The sequence below is a fragment of the Meriones unguiculatus genome, chromosome 6 (assembly GCF_030254825.1).
Source record: "Meriones unguiculatus strain TT.TT164.6M chromosome 6, Bangor_MerUng_6.1, whole genome shotgun sequence".
Taxonomy (NCBI): Eukaryota; Metazoa; Chordata; class Mammalia; order Rodentia; family Muridae; genus Meriones; species Meriones unguiculatus.
The window spans coordinates 19,171,694-19,191,983 of record NC_083354.1 but is presented as its reverse complement, the minus strand read 5'-3'; the positions used below and the strand labels follow the sequence as shown (position 1 = coordinate 19,191,983).

Sequence of the window (20,290 nt, the reverse complement as noted above, 5' to 3'; positions counted from 1 at the left end):
CTCAGGTTTTATGCTTGCATAGAAATCCTGTTACTCACTGAGCCATCTTTCTAGCCCCATCTTTCTACTCTTAGAAACATGAACTATAATGTTAGGGATAAGACATTAGAGTTAGGTAACTATGACCTGAACTTTTCCCTAATAATTGGCCAATATATTTTCTTTCAAGACATCCACTGAAGCTAGTGATTGCCGAAAAATTGAGACTCTGGAAAATATGGATCTGGATTTTGACGGTGATGTCACAGAACTTGAAACCTTTGGAGTAACCACCACTAGTCCATCTAGGTCACCAAGCTCAGAAAGTGACTCCTCTGCACCCATCGTGACAGATGTCCACACAGCCCCCAAAGGAGCAGCTGTGCCTCTAGCACCAGCTATACCTAAGGCACTAGCTATAACTGAAGCACCAGCTACACCAAACATTACTGATGATTCTAGAAGTTTATGTCAGATTCTGATGAAACAATTACAGAAGGAGAAACAGCTATTCTCTAGTGTGGAAAGTGGTCCTGAAGAGTACAAAAATAAAGATATTCAAGGACTTGAATCTTGTGGTGAAGAGGTTCCCAGTGCCAATGCAAAATTTTTAATACAAGATAATGAAGTCCACAGAACATCTGATGGAATCTCTAAGGAAAATGATATAGGTATGCTGTGTACCAATGATGGAAGACAGAGTATTCCGGGGAACACAGACAATGGCAATAAAACAGCTACTGCATCAGAAACAGCTGAAACTGAGAAAGGGATTCCTTGTGGTAGTGATACAGATGAGGACTGTTTAATCATTGATACAGAGAATAAAAATAATAGTAACGGAAAGACAGTTGATTTGGGTTCTAGACCAGCAAGTCCAAATTCTTCAGCACAGGCTTCTATGGGAAACCAGGCTACTACTATTTCCGAAGAGTCTTGTGTTTTAAAGAAACCTATCAAGAGAGTCTATAAAAAGTTTGATCCAGTTGGAGAAATTCTAAAAATGCAGAATGAGCTTTTAAAGCCAGTTTCCAGGAAAGTACCTGAGTTGACATTGATTAATTCAGAAGAATGTAAACAGCCATCTGCTTCTGAGCAAGCCTCTGCTGCTTTGGATGCCTCTAGCTGGCCAAAATCTAGTTGGCCATCTGCATTTCAGAAGCCTAAAGGACGTAAGTGAATATCAAGAACTCACCAGTTTGTCTATTCCTTTTCCTTAGCTTTTCTCCCTTCTTTCTTACTATTATAACCTGTTTTATAATTTTTACCTAGTCACTAACATTTCATTTCAGTCTGTTGATCACTATTTCAGCTTCCACCATGTCCTCTTTGTATATCTACCCAATTTGTATACTGTTTACCCAGCATATACATGGTTAGGCCACTAAGCTCGTGGAGGGGATCATAAACATTGAACTACAGAATGAGTGTAATGATGCTCTTCAGTCCTCCTGGCTTGGAAGTAGGTGGATCTTTTAAGTTCTTTCTTGTAGCTGCTTATCAACTTGACGCATGCTTTGCCCAGTGCTCATAGAGGTATTTCTGAAAAGTAAGAGAACTTGAAAGCTCTGAGTATAGCTCTCTAATGCAATGTCAGTAAGTATGGCTCAAGGTGGAGTTATAGTTGCTATGTCCCAAATTACAGTGCATAAAGGAACAACATATTTTTAAATGGTAATGAGAAATGTTTTTAAAGGATTGCCGTATGAACTTCAAGACTATGTGGAAGATACATCAGAATATATAGCTCCTCAAGAAGGAAATTTTGTCTACAAGTTGTTCAGCCTACAAGATCTATTGTTACTTGTGCGGTGTAGCGTCCAGAGGGTAGAGACAAGACCACGCTCCAAAAAACGGAAGAAGATCAGAAGAGTAAGTCATCTGAGAGTGTGATGGCAGTGTGAATGATAATCCCAAATAGTGAACATGGCTTTCTAACAAAATTTGATTTTTAACTTGCTGGTCATTCCTAAATTTCTGGGTAAACTTCTTTTAATAAGATGTTAAAGTCAGTTTTAATAAGATACACACACCAGTGTCTTAAATGCTGATAACCAACCTCACTAGTCCATATGAACCCTAGGAAAACATCATTTAGATTGATTTGACCATACTGGCACTTACATCCCATCTTGTGTGTGACCTATGAGCCCTTTCTTTACCCTGAGACATTTCTCAGCGTCTTTTAGAAACAGAAGCTTTAAAAGAGCTCTGAAGTTTCAAGGCTGCTAGGGTGCCAGACTTTCCCCTCGGGCTCCTCTTAGAGTGTGAGATAAGGTCTCTTCAGTAAATGAAGCAAATGATTGTTATAGTTTTGCCGGTGTCTCTTCTGTAGCTGAGCCTCTCTTTTAGAGCACGTGGCACTCTTGTTCGTGACTTCTAGAGTCTGGTAAATAGTGAGAAGCATGTTTTAATTAATTGTTAAGAGGTACTGAGGTGTCTGCTAAGAAGCACTAAGGTGTCTTACTGTTTCTTAAAAGGCTTCTTTTTTTTTTGAAACTTCTATTTATTGAGAGAGGGTGCACACACCCATATGCAAATGCATATGTATATGGACGCGTGGAGGTCAGAGGACAACTTTTAGAAATTGGTTCTCTCCTCGAGCTCAGATCATGAGGCTTGGTGGGAAGCAACTGACCCAATGAACTATTTCATTAGGCCAAGAGAACTTGTTAAATTGTTCTTTTCTGTTTAATTATTTCATGTTATGTGCTTGGATGTTTTCCCAGCATGTATGTCTGTATACCACATCTGTTTGCCTAGTGCCTGAAGATGCCAGAAGAGGGAGTTGGGTCACTTGGAACTAGAGTTACAGGCATTTATGAGCTACCATGTAGTTTCTGAGAATCGAACTGCTGGATCCTCTGGAAGAGAAGCCACTGCTCTTGACTGCTGAACCATCTAGCTCTCCAACTCTTTTTTGTTTGTTTGTGTATTTGTTTTAGTTGTATTTGTATACTTATTTGCACTCTCATTTTTTTTTTTTGTAGCCAGACTCATTTCTTTCACATTCTAAACTGTGACTACATACCACTTTTTCTTTTTGTTTATATGCCCAAAAATTGGTGAAGTCGGTATCTCCCAAGTAAAAATAGCCCAGGGAGAATTTGGACACCAGTTTAATTTTTGGCCAAGATAACTTGGTAGGATCATTCTCATTCACTCAGAAAGTGAAATTTATAAGTATCAATCTATAGCCATCTGGGAGAAAAGTATTCATCAAGATGTCAAAACAATTGTGCCCCAGAAAATATCTAAATAGAAGTCATATTTCTGACTACGAAAGTGAGTAAAACTTGAAAGCTTTTCTGGGAATGCTTGCCCCTTGCATCTGTCGTTCTTTATGTATGGCGGTTTAGCAAACATGGTATAATTCCCATACTGTAATGTATGCTTCTTGGACTTATACCCCATTTATTTCTCTCTCTCTCTCTCTTTTTTTTTTTTTTCTCCTCAAACGTTAGTAGAACAGAAACTCAGTAAATAGGTGAGAAAACTTGAGGGGTTAGGAGGCTAAGGGTCTTTTGTAACGAACATTAGAGGGAAGTTAGTGTCCACACCAGTTTGAAAAACTTGAAAATACTGTCATTTAAGAATGTATCCTTAAAATATTTCCTTCATAAGAATCAGCTTATTTAGACAAGGTTTTCAAGTTTCCAAGTCTAACTCCTGGTGTTCAAGAATATCATTTCTGATTTTTACTTAACTCTGCAGTTTTGTGTTGTTGTTATCTTACTTCCTCAACAAAACTCTGGTTAATAATAATCCCAGCACACCCTTGTGGTGGTGGCACAAGCCTTCAGTCCTAGCACTTGGGAGGCAGAGGCAGGTGGATCTCTAAGTTTGAGGCCAGCCTGATCTACATAGTGAGTTCCAGGACACTGAGGGTATACAGCAAACCCTGTCTTGAAAAACCATAGATAGATAGATAGATAGATAGATAGATAGATAGATAGATAGATAGATAGATAATCAATCTCAGCACTTGGGAGGCAGGAGGATTGTAAGCAGTTGAGGCCAGGTGTTCTACAAAGTAAGTTCCAGGCCATCCTGGACTACAGAGTAAGCCCCTGTCTCAATAACAAAAAACAACAATAAAAACAATACTGTGCTTAGTAAACAGAAATTGGAAGAGAGGACAGAGACTGATGTGGACCACTACAAAGTTGGAGCTTACAAGTTCTGTGCAGAACTATGAAATCGAGGCCAGCTAACTGATAAATGGCTACTAACTCTTGACTATCACAGTTAGCCATGTATTCTGGGTGCTGCATTTTAAAATGGTTAACAATTTCAGATTCAGTTATCCACATTTTATGTTGACATTCCAGGTCCTGAGAAAAAAGGCTGCTTAAAGGTACAATATATTAGGAAGAATAGAAGAAACTCAGTAGTACTGGGGAGAAGTCTGCCTGTGAGCCATCTGTTTAGGAATGAACATAAGGATTTAAGAGATTTATGTAAAAACTGGCAAGCAGAAACAAGAAAAGCTTTCACTTGGGCAGCACAGTATTTGCACTTCAGTGGATACTAAGGAGAGAGAAAACATTCAGGCCCTTTCCATGGCTTCCTGAAGATGGCAGTAGAAAGCATGCAGAAATAGTCAGGTTTTTTTTATATATATATTAGTTTATTTACTTTACATCCCATGAATGCTCCCTCCCTGACCTCCTGTCAGTCCCCCTCCCACTTCTCCTTTCCCCTTTCTGGGGAGCACCGCCCCCATTAACCTTCCCCAGTACATCAAGTCACATCAGGATTGTGCATGTCTTCATCCCCTGAGGGCAGGCAAGACAGCCCTGCCAGGGGAAAATGATCCAAAAGCAGGCAATAGAGTCCATGTTAGAAACACCCCCCCACCTCCACTTGCCAGGTGCCCCATATGAAGGCCAGGCCACCCCTCGGCTGCGTGAACCTAGAAGGCCTAGGTCCAGATCATGCATGTTCCTTGGTTGATGTCTAAATCTCTGAGAGGCCCCCATGTGACTGGGTTAGTTGTCTCTGTTGGTCTTATGAGGTTCCTGTCCACTCCAGGTCCTTCCATCTTTCTCCCAACACTTCCACAGGACCCCCAGAGTTCCACCCTATGCTTAGCAGCAAGTCTAGTATCTGTCTCAATTTGCTGTTGGCTAGAGCCTCCCAGGCAACAGTCAAGTTAAGCTTCTGTCTGAAAGCATAGCAGAGTATCATTATTAGTGTCAGGGGCTGGCTCCTTACCATGGGGTAGGTCTCAGGTTGGGCCAGTTATTGTTTGGTCTTACCCTCTATCTTTATTCCCTCATTATCTCCACATTTCTTGTGGGCAGGGTAATTTAAAGTCAGATTTAAGACTTACTTTTCTATTAAAGAAAAGCACACTCCCCCATATGTATGTGTGTATATATGTATCTTGAAGATTACTTTCCATGTGTAGATAATGCTGTAATCTATTTAAGGTCCAAAAAGATGAACATCCTCCCTTTGCATCACCTGGTCTATAATCAACTATGTCACTGAACAGATTTCTTAGGTCTCTGACATGAGGCTTGAGGGTATTCTTTAGGTTTTTATTTATTGTGCCTATGCAAACAGTGTATGGGCAGTTGTGTGCTATGGAACATGTGTGGAGATCAGAGCACAATTTGCTGGAGTCTGTTTTCTGCCTCTCTATTTTGTGTAGATTCAGGTTGTTAGGTTTTGCAGCAAATGGTTTATCTGCTGAGCCATATCACTGGCCCAAATGTCTGAACATTCTGGAGGCAAAATAGAGAATGGAAATTTTGTCCCCGGTTTCTATTTGCTTTAACGGTGGGAGGCTAAATCATATTATCATTTGCTAATGAATTTCTATATTATACAATGATTTTAATCTAATCATTGTGTTTATTTTTTATTGAGAAGCAGCTCTCTGGTTCTTACTGCTCAAACTATGGTCCTTAGAATGACAACTTCTAAAACATGCAAAACCTTAGGCACCACCTAAGTCTACATTTTAACAAGGTCTTACATTATAGGCAATATTATGTAAGGTTATTATGTGTCTTACATTATAGGCAATATTACCTTTAGGAGTCATTACTTTAACGTCTCAGAGAAATCAGTAGTCACGTAAACCACACCATGCTGTGTGCTGATGGCTGAAATGCTGTGTTTGAATTGTTCTTAGCACCACTGGTGTACCAAAGGCACTAAACTGTTTTAAGAAAGCTAGAAACTGAGAAATAATGATAAAATGTTTTTAACTCTGTGAAAGATAGCACCTTATTTTAACTTTAAAGTGCTAACTAGCGATGTCACTTGAGGAGGTTCTGTAAACCGTGTTTCTTTTGTAGCCGGGAATGGAGAATCCAGTTGAGAGTAGACTTTTCAGACGGGGAATATGTCATAGCTCAGTGGTAGAGCACTTGTGGAGCATGCACATGACCCTGGGCTTAATGTCCAGCACCACCAAAGAATTAAGTTTTCATTGACAGAAGAGATCACAGGTGCTGCAGTATTTCACAAGTAGGTACTTGCTTGCACATCCTCCCATAGACCGGTAATGGGGTAGTCATTTTTCTCCATCTGCTTGATATTCTGACTAGTAAGCTCTAAATGGATAATTTTTCACTTGCTTAGTGCTTGGAATAAAGCATCTTGTGTTATAAATGTAGTAATATCCATGGTTTCCCTTAGAGTTATAAATGCTCATTCTTAGGAAGAAAACCAGCTGCTCCAGAAATTTGAGTGATTGATGTCTAAAAAGGGGAGGGTCGTTTTTCTTTTCTTTTGAGAAGTATATGTTAATTACTGCCTTCTAGTATTTATCTTTGGACCTTTGAACAATTACATGTGTTGGGCTCTGTCCCAAGGAGTCCACTGTGAATTACATCCCTGGCAGGGAGTATGTCTGTTTGTGTCAGAGATGAGGGTGGTAAGGGATCCCTTATCTATCCTCCACTTCCTGAATCTACCCCTCAGAGGCAAATGTGTGTGTGTGTGTGTGTATATATATATGTGTGTGTGTGTATATATATATATATATATATATATATATATATATATATTAATCCTGCCCAAATCCTACACTATACAAAATAAATAAAATTAAATTTCCTGCAGACATTCAAAAGCTTCTGACTATATAGGCAAATGTATTTTCTATGGGAAGTAAATTTTGTTTTTGTTTGAGTTTTTATTTATTGTATGTATGTATGGTCTGTGAGCACTTGTGCAGTGTGGAGATTAGATCTAGAGCTTTGACAAAATGCAATTTTGCATTGCAGCAATTTCCAGTTTACGTGCTACCAAAAGTAGAGTATCAAGGTTGTTATGGAGTTGAAGCTCTGACTGAAAGCGAACTCTGTCGCTTCTGGACTGAAAGTTTATTGCATTCCAACTGCTCGTTTTATGTTGGTGAGTCTATAGGAGTCCTCTTCCCCTTTGTAATTCCTTTTAAGTACTTATCTTTAAATTCAACTGTACATACTTTCATTGTGTACTTCTTTTGTTTTCCATCCTCTGATTATACTGAGGATAATCAGACAAACTGTCAAACTGGCAGGGAGTTTTGGTGAGCTGCTAAATTGATATACACATACTTGAAAGTTTCTTACAATTATAATGGCATTGTCTTAGAAATCTTATCTTGAAACAGCTTTTGACTTTATTTTGGTTTTGAAGTTTTGAGTAGAAGAGAATTATTAGCAGGGCTTTGAATGACATTGCCAGGTTCTTATGTAGTTAGCATGCTTCATATGCCCAGTTTCCTGCTCTCATTGTTCATTCTGTTCCTTCATGTTGGAATGCTACAATGCTGAGCATCTTAGTCATCTCGTATCTTGGTCTCTGCACTGATACAAGGTGATGCTGATCAATCTGTCTGCCCTGCTGGCTCCCATCTCCTCCAGTCTTTTTCTTCTTTTGATCTCCTAAGTGTTCCTTCACTTGCCGTTTGTTACTTCCTATGTTGTTGTTCTTTCTTAGGCCATCACTTTTTCCTGTTAGACAGTAAGTAGTTTAAAGTCAGAGCCTGATAGAGCTTTGTATGTTCCTAGTATAGAGCGTAAGCATGATACCCTGTATATAGTGAGTGCTATGTGTTTTTCTTGTCTGGTCTAGAAACAGTCATTGTTTCTAGATTCCAATTTGTTTATTTGAAAATTTGTCCCCATTTTGATTAATCAATATTTGGGGGAGTTCTTATTGTTGTTATTTATTTTTTATAGAGTATCTGGCTGGCTTCATATTCCCAATCCTGACTTAGCCTCCCAAGTGCTGGAATTAGTCCATGCTGCCATACCTGGCTGTTATTTTAGAGCTGGTCCTAGAGTGTCTGATTGAGTGATGCAGAATGGGACCTAGGTCTTCTTGTTTCTAACACAATCTCAGGTACTAATACTGGGGCACTCTAAGAACCACCATAGCTCACAGTCTTCATGTGCAATAAACACACTTGCTTTTTTGCTTGTTTGCTTGCTTGTTTTGCTGTCTATAAACATGCTCACCTTCTCTAGATTACATTGCTTCTTGCCCTTTAAAAACCTTAAGAGCTATTTCTTTAAGAAAATCTGTACTTTCATCACAACTTCTCTATATATTATCCAGTGTTAATGATATTTATCAAATCCATAGAGTTGGCATCCAGGCAGTCCTTACTTTACACTCTTCTTAGAAGCATGACCTTCAGTTATGGCAGTACATTAAGAATAAAAGTTGAATCTGGGCAATGGTGGCACATGCCTTTAGTCCCAGCACTCTGGAGGCAGAGGCAGGCAGATCACTGTCAGTTCAAGGCCAGCCTGGTCTACAGAGCAAGTTACAGGACAGCCAACGCTATACACAGAAACCCCATCTCAAAAAAAAAAAAAAAAAAAAGTGGAAGTTGCATATAAACTTCATTGCCAGCTCCTCACTTCACTAAGTATAAAGTAGATTACAGACACACATGTTCAGTGACTGCTTATATCCTTTCTTTTTGACTGCTATGTACCTCTTACCATTTCATGCACAGAAATTAAATGTGTAGTGTGACACTTCCTTGTCCCAACCATTCGAGAACTTACAAGAACAGATAATGAAAACAAGGAGTTGGCCAGCAAAGATAAAGGGGGGAAAAACAGAAAAGGTAATAATGCTGTAAGTGAAATTGTAATCAAACTTACATGGAGCTGTAGAAGAAATAGCTGACTGAGAATATTAACAGTCACTGCTCAGACTCTCAATTGCAGCCACAGGAACATGATGGCTAACCTAATGACTAATGACGTAAATAAAAACAGTGGTGACATGAAAGTTGAAGTAACACCAGTGTAAGGCTTTAATTAAAGGAACTCTTAGATAGAATATAGAAGTTGATCCTAGCTTAGAGGAAGTGTGACAGCCTCCACAGTGGGGAAAGATGCCTCTCTATCGAGAACTATCTGAGGAGGCAGTGAGCACTGTTAGACTACTCTCGGTAAAACTTTTTGAAAATGTGGAATCATACTCTCTTTAAGGTTTTGAATTGCAGTGTACTAAATGTATATTTTTATATTTCATTTCTCTAAATACTTAAAATTGATGGAGAATTTGTTTTGATAAAATCTATAAATAGTGAAATAATTATAAATCTTCCCATTTATCACTAAAATACATGACTTCTGCCTGTGTGATTGTTTTTACAAACTTGTACTTCATATAAAGCTCGACTACCTATGTATGCATTATGTATAAATGATGCCTGAACCTGAAGGCTTCATTTTTGCCATCTAAAGCAATGGCTCCCAAGTGTAACTCATCTTAAAGTATGATCTGAAGAGATTGGTTGTTACTGAAGGATGATGGCCAGAGCTTTCAGCTTCTCAAATCTGGCTCAAGTGCCCCTAGGACAGAGGAGACAAGTATCTCATGCATTCATAGACCTCACTTGAGCCCTCAGGTCAGAAAGTTCCAGTGTTGAGAGGTATAGCTTCTTTGAGAAAGTAGTCCTTCATGGCACTCAGTACAGGGTTCTCTGTCCAGTTAATTCTCTGATAGACTGTATTTGCTGGATACTATACTACATACTTTTATTGTTACTTTTTTAAAAGGTAAGTTCTGTTAATAGTCTCAAAGGCTCATTTGTTAAACATCCAAAAATACATTATTGCACTTAATATCCTCTTTTTATAGCTATTAAGCCATTAAAATGTGTCTTTATTATTAGAAATGTCACATATAATGAGCACTAGAAATGGAGAGGTGAAACTGAAGTTGGCATAAGAAATAACAAGTGGGTGTGAGAACAAACGGATATGTTGTCTTAGTGGGAAGACATCTGGTAAAAATGTTTCTAATTAACTTCTTTGAGCATAAAGCAAATGAGATTAAAGTAGGCTAGATAAGGAGAGGAGCTATTAAACTATATGCAATTTTTGTAGTCCCAGTGACTGGTACCTATTTTCTAAGTAATTTAACAATAAAATATTAGGAGTTTAAAATATAAATAAAATATAAAACATAAAAATATAAATAAATCTAAAATATTATTTTCAGTACCAGTGGGTGTTACTCTTACACTGTGATGCTTTTAGCCTTCATACAGTAGTAGTAGCATGGCCATCCCGTTCACCCGTGTGTGTTGCATTTGCCTCGGGATCTCCTCTGTCACCTAGTACATCACAGCACCGCAGTGCACACCTCAGCTTATTTTGTTTTAAAATGTACTCATTGCTTTCTACAACAGAAGTGGCACTTTAAGAGTGTAATGTTTTGGGTTATGTGGATTATAGATTTATATCAGGCATGCAAGAAAATAAGGCTTTGAGTAGACTGCTTTACCCACGGAGACATTCACGACTGCTTTAATTAAAAAATGATAAGCTATATTTTTATAATATAGTTTTGTGATAATATATCTTTTAGACCTACTGAGCATGCCCCGCCCACAATCTTGACTTTTAGCTGCTTGTTTACATGGTAAACACATGCTTCTCTTTACAACTTCATGAAGATGCAGCTTTCCTCAGCACCAGAAGCAACAATATCTGAGCAGGTTTTGCTCTTAAATTGAGGTTTATGGTAATAAATCCTATTTGGGGCATGTGGCATATGTAAACTTTTCTATATTCAACAAATATTTTAGCATGAATATATACCATAATTTGTGTTTTGTATCATTTTAAATTCAGTTTGCTTAATAGTTAATGAAATATATTTCTCCTTTTAAATACAAAAGTCCTTTATAGTTGAACATCTTTATATAAAGAGTGTAATTAACTTTTTTTGTTTTGTTTTATAACCACAATGACTTGGGTGTCTTTAAGTTTTATGTTTGCTTTTAGGGCATATTGATGCATTTACTTCAAAGCTTTTCATGCTAGAAGAAATCACCTCAGAAGAACTAAAAGAAAAACTTGCGGCACTCAAGTAAGGAAGTGCTTTATAAAGGTGGACACTGAAAAGACTTCACTCGTGTCATGTGCTTGCAGCTTTCCCTTTACCTTAAATAGTGATGATATTTGATGACTTTCATGGTTGTAAGATTTCCCCCTACCCAATTTATTTGTCTCCATCTGCAAAGAAGCATACTGCTAATAACACCAGTCTTCCCACTTCAGACAAAGGAGGCTAGAGCCAGAGAGTATATGTTGAAGTGTAGGAGAAGCACACATTTTAAACCTGGGTGGAGAAGGGGAGGATGAGGCAGCCATAAGCTTCAGCCCTCAGCATTGTGGGACTGAACAGCCTGACTCCTGAAAATTTGCCCATCCTATCAAGTGTTGGACATCAGAACTAAATGAGTGGTCCTCGGAACTCTGCGTGGCTCATTGTGAGGAAAAAGCTTAGGAGATGAGTTCATTTTATTACACAACATGACATGAAAGACTTGTGGCAGCAATATGGCCATTTCATATACACTTAGGCCAGGACTGAGAGGTGGCTCACGCAGCACAGGCCAAGCGGGAGTGCAGCCTTGGTAGTTAGTGTGCTAAAGGCACCGCTTGTAGCTGCAAAGCCCCATTTGATTTGACGCAGCTTTGTGAGAGAACAGTCAAATGTGAACCCTCCTTACACGAAACTCCACTCTCCAAAAATTACTTTGTTATGTGTGCACAGAAAAGTCTTTCAATATTTTACTAATTAACTCCTTGTCTCGCTTCTTTCAGTCTTTTTTTTTAAGAGAAATAATAAATGGAAATAAGTTTATATGTAGATGAGGCACCAAGGAAATACCTAGAATGATACATTTGTGTCCCCTTTGGCTGGCCTGTCCCCACTCTGTGCTTCTCTATCATCTCACATGCAGAAAGTCAATTTTCTTGGCAACTGATTACAGCTGTTCTGTATTTTTATTTAATTTGGATTTCTAAAAATTATATGATTATAACTTTTCCAACACAGAGCCAAATACTTTATGAACATGAAAGGAAATTAAAGAATTTAGGTATCTCACCCCAACATAATGTCATTGCTGGTCCTTGTTACATGTTTGTATGTGGCTTACTGTGTTATTAATAAGGCTTTTGCTTTTAGGTTTCTTTGTTCAGTTTGTTTCAGTTTAATTTCACATCAATTTCTTTTGTTTAATAGGATTTCAAGTTTATTTAACATTCTCCAACACATTCTAAAGAAATTGTGTAGGTAAGTGCTTTGGGATATTTTGCATAGATATTTTGATTTTCTTTACTGGGAGTTATTAGAACCTTTAACAATATGCTGTTAGAGATAAATGAAAAAAATTAGAAGTGTAAAAAGTATTTTATCAGAGTTGAAAATTAAAAATATGAGTGAAAGATAACATGCTAGTGTCTGGCTGTAATGAAATTGCAAGTGTATTTGTTCATATTTCTCTGTCTGTCTCTCTCACAGACACAGACACAGACATACACATGCACAGTCTTGCTATATAGTCCAGTCTGGCCTCAAACTTCAGTTTCATTGATTTGAAACTAGTATTTAAAATGTTATTTATTCTTTCTACCAAATAATCATTTGCTTCCTTATCTGAAAGTGATTGAGAGAGGAAAAAGCCTCCCTAGAAGCTAAGAATAATTCTCTGACCTCCTTTGTCAACACCAGTTACTTTCAGTTTTAAAAGCTGGTGAAAATGTAACTCATTATGTTTGTGGGCATATCTCTATAACTAAAGCTGATTGTTTTCATTTTAATAATGTAGAAAAGAACTGTTCTTTTCACCTCTTTTCTGTAGAGGCTGTGTATTCCCAAGAAAACATTCTACTGCCCATTGCCTTTTGTTCTTTGTGGTGATACACTGAATCCCTTGAAGCTTTCCAAGAAGCAAAGAAAAATGTAGATTGGCCATTATCAATTACTGTGTTAGCAGAGGATTGTGATTGAGGCTCTGACCTGTTACAGACCAAAAAGCCAAATTTGTATTGAAGCCTTCTTATGCCAAACTGGACAACTGCTTAGCATCGCTCATGTTTGATTTTGCCTAATTGGAGTTAAGCTTGAAAGCTTGTATATAGGCTTTATTGTGAAAGCGGCTGGTGGGCAGTATAACAGCAGCTGCTCATAAACACATAAGCCTGCTGCTATTACTACATCTTCCCTGCACGTTCCTTTCCTGTTTCTGACACTTTTGAATCCTGGACATGTTACATTCACTTTTGTGTCTATTTTCTCACCTGTTAGAAACAATGTAAGTATAGTGCTGAATGAATGAAAATGTATGGTTGGAGCATATCATGGATTAGAGAGTTACATGGATTGTTTTTCCATTAAATGACTAACATTTATAAATCAATAAAATGGTATAAGGGAAGTGGTCAGATATTTCTGAATTTAGGAACAAAAACTTGATTAATGCATGAAGTATAAAGTAGTTTTAAAGGCTCTGGAAATCTTTACCTTTTTCTAGTCCTGAAATACTTTCAGAAATGGCATTCTCTTCCTGTGGCAGCTCAGTTTTGCTCTGTGGGGTTAGGAGAACATGATGAGCTTGGCACCATAAACCTGTGAATTGAGTGTCAGTGTTGGATGCAGCTTGCAGGACGGGTCCTACTTGCTGTCTCATGCAGCAGAAGATTCTTCACTGCTGATCTACAAGACCTCGGATGGAAAAGTTACTAGGACAGCATATAATTTGCATAAAGCACATTGTGACCTTCCTGGTGTACCTTCCAGTCTCTCGGTTCCTTGGGTCCCATTAGATCCCAGTTACCTGTTACCATATCACATCCATCATGGACGAATACCTTGTACTTTTCCGCCTAAAACACTGCACCCTGCAGGACAAGCAAAGGTAAATCTTTCTTACAATTAAGTATCCTATTCTCTACTTACTTGCTGTATGTATGCAAAGCATGAGGCATACACAAAGTTCAGTGCTTGAGTTTCTGGCCAAAGCTAACTTGTATTTTCTTAGTTATTATTTGTGTATATCATCTTCTTTTAAACAATTGAGGCGATGTACAAGAGTCCATATAATAAAATTTTGATATAATTAAAAATTGATTAGTAAGATGGGGAAATATTTAAAAGTAAGTATTAGTAATTAGTGAGTGAAATGGCTTATTAAAATACAGTAAAATATTAAGAGCTAAGTCATATTATGCTAAGTATTTTGTAACTTAGGATTTATTGAAATGCTATTAATGCTATACTCATTATAAAACGCTTCTAAAAATGTCAGTTGAGTAGCATTTTTTAACCCAGAATTTGAAGCCACAACTGCAGGTGCTCTCTACAGCGTCTCTGTACCATGCCACCCATTCTTTCTGTCCTGTCATCAGTTTCAGTTTGAGCTTAGTTGTAGGAAGAACTTTGCTGTCTGCAAATGAATCCAAATGTCCAATAAGTAAAAACCCAGTGTATTTTCCTGCCATGTTGCCCAAACCCTTCTAGTCAGATTATTGAGTCCCTTAATCTGTATACAGTTCCCTGGGAGCTCCTAAGGAGCTCAAATAGCTCACACGTGTGTCTTGTGAATGCTCTCCTTTTCCTTTTCTCTGTTATGCCCAATTACTCTGTAATTGTCCCCAAACTCTCTTGAGAAAATAGCTTTCCTACAAATGCTGAGAAGTTTTTAATTGTTAATGTTGTTTTTATTGTTCACATTGGATAGGATTGTGTATGCCCTTCAGTTTTCCACCCTGATGTCACCATTTTGAGATCATTCTGTTTTCTTTGTTTGTTTGTTAATATTTTGGTGATGGAGATGGAAGCCAGGCCCTGTGCATGCTAAGGAGCCACTCCCTCATTCCTAGAGAACTTTCACAAGAAAGTATAAATGTAGGAAACTAGTTGAGAAAATGAAAAAATGGAGAAAGTTAGTTAACACTATCTTCAGTTTTGGTGACTATTTTTAGTTTATAAATACTCTTAACTAGTGATTTTTGTAATCTAAGGAAATTTCCTAAGTAACTTTAAAATAATGATTGAAAATGTTTTTGAAAATCTATATTCTAAGAAGACAGTTTTCTTTTAATTTAGAAACACTAATTATAGTCTACAAATTACAACATATAATTCTGTATGGGGTTATCTGATTCCTTTTTGGTAAAAATACACAGTGTAATACCTTGGCACTGAACAACTTCAAGCTGAAGAAAACATACTTATACAAAATGTTTTTTTTTTAAGGTGGGTTTTTTTTACAGACTGGCTCCAGACATAGAATTCTTATGCCTTAGAAATACTTAGAAGATTGACCTTTTTCAGTAGCGTGATCCAATATACTTCAGTGTAACAAGAAAATTCATTGGACAGGAAGAAATTCTGTGTACTGAGGATTTGAATACATAAATATATATTCTAACAATTCAGCCATGTGTGTCACTGGGCAGTGTGTCCAGTGCAGGGACAGATGCCCTTGAGTTTATCTGGGACCAGACTGTTGCATAGTCCAGCACTGGGACAGAGACAGTTAGATAACTAATGTTGCCTTGGTGTGTTTTGAAAGTCAGCAGCGCCCTCCCACCACAGCTAGCCTGTAGTAGATGCATGTTTGTGTCCCCTGGACACACTGCTTCTCTCTCTCTCTCTCTCTCTCTCTCTCTCTCTCTCTCTCTCTCTCCCCCTCTTTCCCTCCCCCCACCCCCAATTAGTCAGTTTTGAAGCCCTTTTCAGAAATAGCTTTTTATACAAATGCTGAAGACTTTTGAATTGTTCTGTTGTTGTTGTTGACGACAATGGTAGTGTCATATGCTGTGTATGTTCTCTGTATGCTGTGTACATATGAACTACATATGCTGTGTAGTTCTCCACCCTGATGTCACCTCCTTGCCTTCCTAGCCAGGCCATGGAAATGGGTCTTTAATAATTCCAAACAAGCTCAGCACCTGTAGTTTCCAGCCTTAGCATATATTCAGAAAGATCAGAGCATTCTGAAAACTGGGAAGTCAGAGCCTGTATGAAATAGTTGTCTATCCCTTCTAGTGGCCTTGCTGTGATCTTTATCGCTAGTGCTCTTGAGCCAGGTGTTTATTCCTGGACAGTGCCTGAAGTCCTGAACCCTGATTCGTACTCCAGTAGACCTCAATCTGCCTCCTATTGCATCAAGTAAGAGTTAGACTGCAGAGTCTTATCTGCTCCCCTTTCACCAGTATAAAGGTTCCATAATAGACATTTACTGAACACTCACACAGTTTTCAGAATGTTTGGCTTTCTCAGAAACCCAATTAATGAGTACCTTGAGGGAAAATACTGGCTGAATGGGGAAGTGACAGGTGTCTTGAGAATCAGCACTTACTAGCTGTATTGCTAGACATGAGCATCAGAGACAGACAGACACAGTGGCTGACTGAAAGCTCTGAAGTTTGCCCCATTTCTAGACACATAACTTAAAAACAAACCAAAAAAGCTCAGGAAAGAGAAAGTGGAGACACTGATTCTAGTACATTCTTAGTGATCCATAGTACTGGCATTCTGTTTGTTGGGCTAGACTGTGAGAGAGTGAGTGACTTTGTATATCACAAACACCCTTACCCTCCCATCTGCAGAACTGACTGCACTCCTTGTGCGAGGTGGCTAGGGGAATGTGGGGCAGGGCAGATACATGCAGCTTTGTGGGAATGGTTGCAGGCTGCGTACAACCTAGATCTTGTGTGAGGCCTCTAAGTGACCAGGGAGCTGATAGCATTTACAGGTCTTCTCTTTAGCCAAGACTTCGATTAGCAGGCTTTTCCCCTCTCTTGGACTATGGGGGCTGGGTGCAAGTTGGAACTGACATGAGGGGACCTATGCCCATCCCCTCTTCCCTAACAGATATTTCCCTCCCATTTCTGTTGGTATATTGTTCTCCTTCTACCCTCAGTTTTCTCCTTCTCTGGTTTTTTCCCTGTTCTTTTTTATACCTTACTTTTTAGATTCTTTGTCTCTTGTACCTTCGTCTTTCCTTATCTCCTTTCCTTGCTCCATTTTTCTTTCTGTCCGCCCCTTTATCTTTCCACTTCTTTGTATTTCCTTCCCCTGTCCTTACATTTCTTCTTTCTTCCTTGCCCTTCTACAGAATTGCACATTTTCTCAAAAGGCCTTCCCTTTCCTCGTTTTCTAATTTCATATTTCAGCATCTTACAAGTGTAACAGTAGTTTATAGCTGAGCCCTACTCCAGCTTTTTCCCTCATTGTTACCAGAAGTTTAATGCTTTTAAAACTGGGTCAGATTAAAACTTCTTAAGGAGCCATGTGGCCAGGACTTGAAAATTTACAAAAGGTCATTCTCAAGTTGACAGTCTCTGTGTAAATGATGCAGAGTTGGTGTTTTGGAGGCAAGTTGTGAATGTATTAAGTTATTCTGCTCTTGCTTCATTTCATAGGTTGGTGGGACAAGAATGCCTACCCATAGCCACAGGAATCCAGTTTCCATGGAAACCAAAAGCAGTTGCCTGCCTGTTCAGCAAGTTGAAAATGAAGGAGTGGCTCAGAATAAAAGGAAAATAACGTAAGGGCTGGACCGTGGAAAATGAAGTTTCGGAAAAACCAGTTATAACAGTGTTTAATGTTGAACTTTGAGGGGAATGTGCCCAAAAGATCAAATAGCAAGAAGAGTGTTTCCCCTTGCTATCCTGAAGTTTTTACAAAGTGCCTTGGAAACCTACTGACTGTGGGAAAGACAGTGACAGCAGAAGTTAGTGTCCCTCCTCACCACTGGTACATGGAGAATCGAGAATGCGCCATTCGCATGGCAGCAAATCACATAAGAGAAATATTTTTATAGCATTGTTTTTTCTAAAGATCATAGGTAGGAAAATCACTTGCTGTTTAGGAATTGTCATGTATTATGTTAATTTGATTATATTGCCAGTTTAATGAAACTGGCCCAAATAGTTAAATATTGCCACTGTTAGAAACAGCTGTTTATAACCCATTTTTGTCAGTATTAACACTGCTGTTGATGTGTTTGAAAACCTGTTGAAATTCCGTTGTGAAAACAAGAAAAATCTCTATCTCTGAAAAGTGGCAAATTAATATTTTCCTGGTAGGCAACCACCATGTGTTTTACAAAAACACAAAGCATTCTGTGGTGTGACCTTTGATGACAGTACCTCTACTTCTTTGCACAAATTCCATGTCAATGTGGTGAAACATTGCTGAAAGCAGAGACAACATGAGGATGCATGCATTCCAGGAAAAAAGCTTCATCATTCTATCAGACATGGTGATAGTGCCATTAAGCCTAGAATTTAAAAAAAAAAAAAAAAAAAATTCTCATGTATCCTGATTAATTAGAAAGCAGCATCAGCAGTAGGTGTGGCCATTTTGGGCTTGAGGGGACAGACATGTTCACTTTGTGTTACCTGTTTTTTAATAAATACTAAACACATCAGGAATTTGTCATCTCAGAAATATATGGCGATTTTCATGGTTTGTTTTTTTTAATTTTGTGTGTGTGTGTTACTGTTCCATGTTAATATACGAAAATAAACCCAAGAATTGGGTTCTAGAGAAGTGGCTTATTGCAAAGGACCCAGGTTTGATTCTCAATCACATAATCACATGGCCATCTGTAACTCCAGCTTCAGGGGCTCAGATGACCTCTTCTGGCCTCTATGGGCACAGCATGTATGCAGTGCACACACACACACACACACATACACACACATACACACATATATATATATATGCAAAACATTCATACACATAAATTTTTCTTAATTAACAAAAAGAAAGACCCAAAAAATCCTCTAAAATATTTCAAGTTGGAAATTTTCTTCTACTATCAAGTTTTGTTTTGCATTGATTTTCTGAGGGGTTGGTTACCTAAATTATTAGTACATATTATTGTTTTTTGCATATGGAGTTTATTTCTAATAAACTACATAAAATAAGAGCAGTTATGAAACAATCAGCCATATGTAAAAATGGCATTTGAATTGTTTATTGCATTTGTATTTGAGAACCTTGAAGAAAGTACTATCTATCCTGTCTCAGTGAGTAAAGTTTTGTACCTAACTCATTCTCTGTCATAGCTTGTATTTTCAACTTAGAAACAATATTCTAGACCTTAAAACATTTTCTTAAATTCTGAACAACTTAGGTCTAACTGTGAAACTATAGCTATCTAGTCTTCAACCCCATCAGAGAACTGAGAGTGCATAAAATTATTACGTTAGTAGGAAGTACAGGAAAGCAGCTTCCAAAACGAAGAGAGGATAGAGACAGCCTTCTGTATGGTCACTATCACCCTCTCTAACAGCGGAGCATCGTCTTCAGCCTTCTGACACAGTATATCTAGCAGACAAAGTTGTGAAGCAGGAACTATGAAGGGCTTGCTTACCCTGTCATGGCAGGGCCTGGCAGTCGGCTCAGCCTAAGTCTTGTCCATTTGGACAGCATGTTGTCTGTAGAGAGAGCTAGGGTATTTTTGCCTAGTGGCCAGCGTGCCGTTAATGAAGCTATCACCAAAAGATTTTATGATGCTCATCATAAAATCATTTCCATTGAGGTAAGCTGGGGATGTTGCCAGGAGCTGATATATCTCAAGTCAAAAAGGCCTTAAAGTAATAAAAATATCTTTAAATACCATGTTCTGTAGGTCTCTGAAGTTTTTGAGGATCATCTATTTACATTTATATTTACATGATACATAATCATATCTATCTATAGTAAATATGAAGACAAACATTGCTTATTTCTAGATATTTACTATCTGTTCATTTTAGCATGTTTATTTCTGTGATAAAGTAGACTAGTATCTGACGACCATGAGTTTAATTGATTAACCATTAACTTGTATAACTGTTTATTCTAAACAGCTTGTAGTAGCAGCTTTTAACAGGACTAGAAGTAAACCTTACATTTGTAAATGAGTTGTATAAGTCCAGTACCTCATTCCAGAACAGAAACATACTCTACAAGAAGACCAATAGAATCAACTAAGCTAGACCCACAGGGACTTACAGAGAATGAGGCACCAACCAAAGAGCAT

The 20,290-nt window shown here is 38.1% G+C and overlaps 1 protein-coding gene across 6 annotated transcripts in view; it reads left to right on the top strand.

Moving 5' to 3' along the window:
- Ice2 (interactor of little elongation complex ELL subunit 2) overlaps positions 1–19,314 on the top strand; it is a 43,944-nt gene extending 24,630 nt beyond the window's left edge. For 2 of the 6 annotated variants that reach the window (XM_021652655.2, XM_021652656.2), the window contains 7 exons: positions 170–1,151; positions 1,676–1,851; positions 7,224–7,353; positions 11,241–11,325; positions 12,490–12,540; positions 13,906–14,164; positions 17,679–19,314. In XM_021652655.2, coding sequence (XP_021508330.1) covers positions 170–1,151; positions 1,676–1,851; positions 7,224–7,353; positions 11,241–11,325; positions 12,490–12,540; positions 13,906–14,164; positions 17,679–17,807 — 1,812 coding nt within the window. In that variant the 3' untranslated portion in view covers positions 17,808–19,314. Of the gene's footprint in view, positions 1–169; positions 1,152–1,675; positions 1,852–6,290; positions 6,463–7,223; positions 7,354–11,240; positions 11,326–12,489; positions 12,541–13,822; positions 14,165–17,678 lie in introns of those variants that run through there. The other 4 variants (XM_060384827.1, XR_009592231.1, XR_009592232.1 and 1 more) reach the window with 4 other exon arrangements.
- Positions 19,315–20,290: the final 976 nt, after the last annotated feature.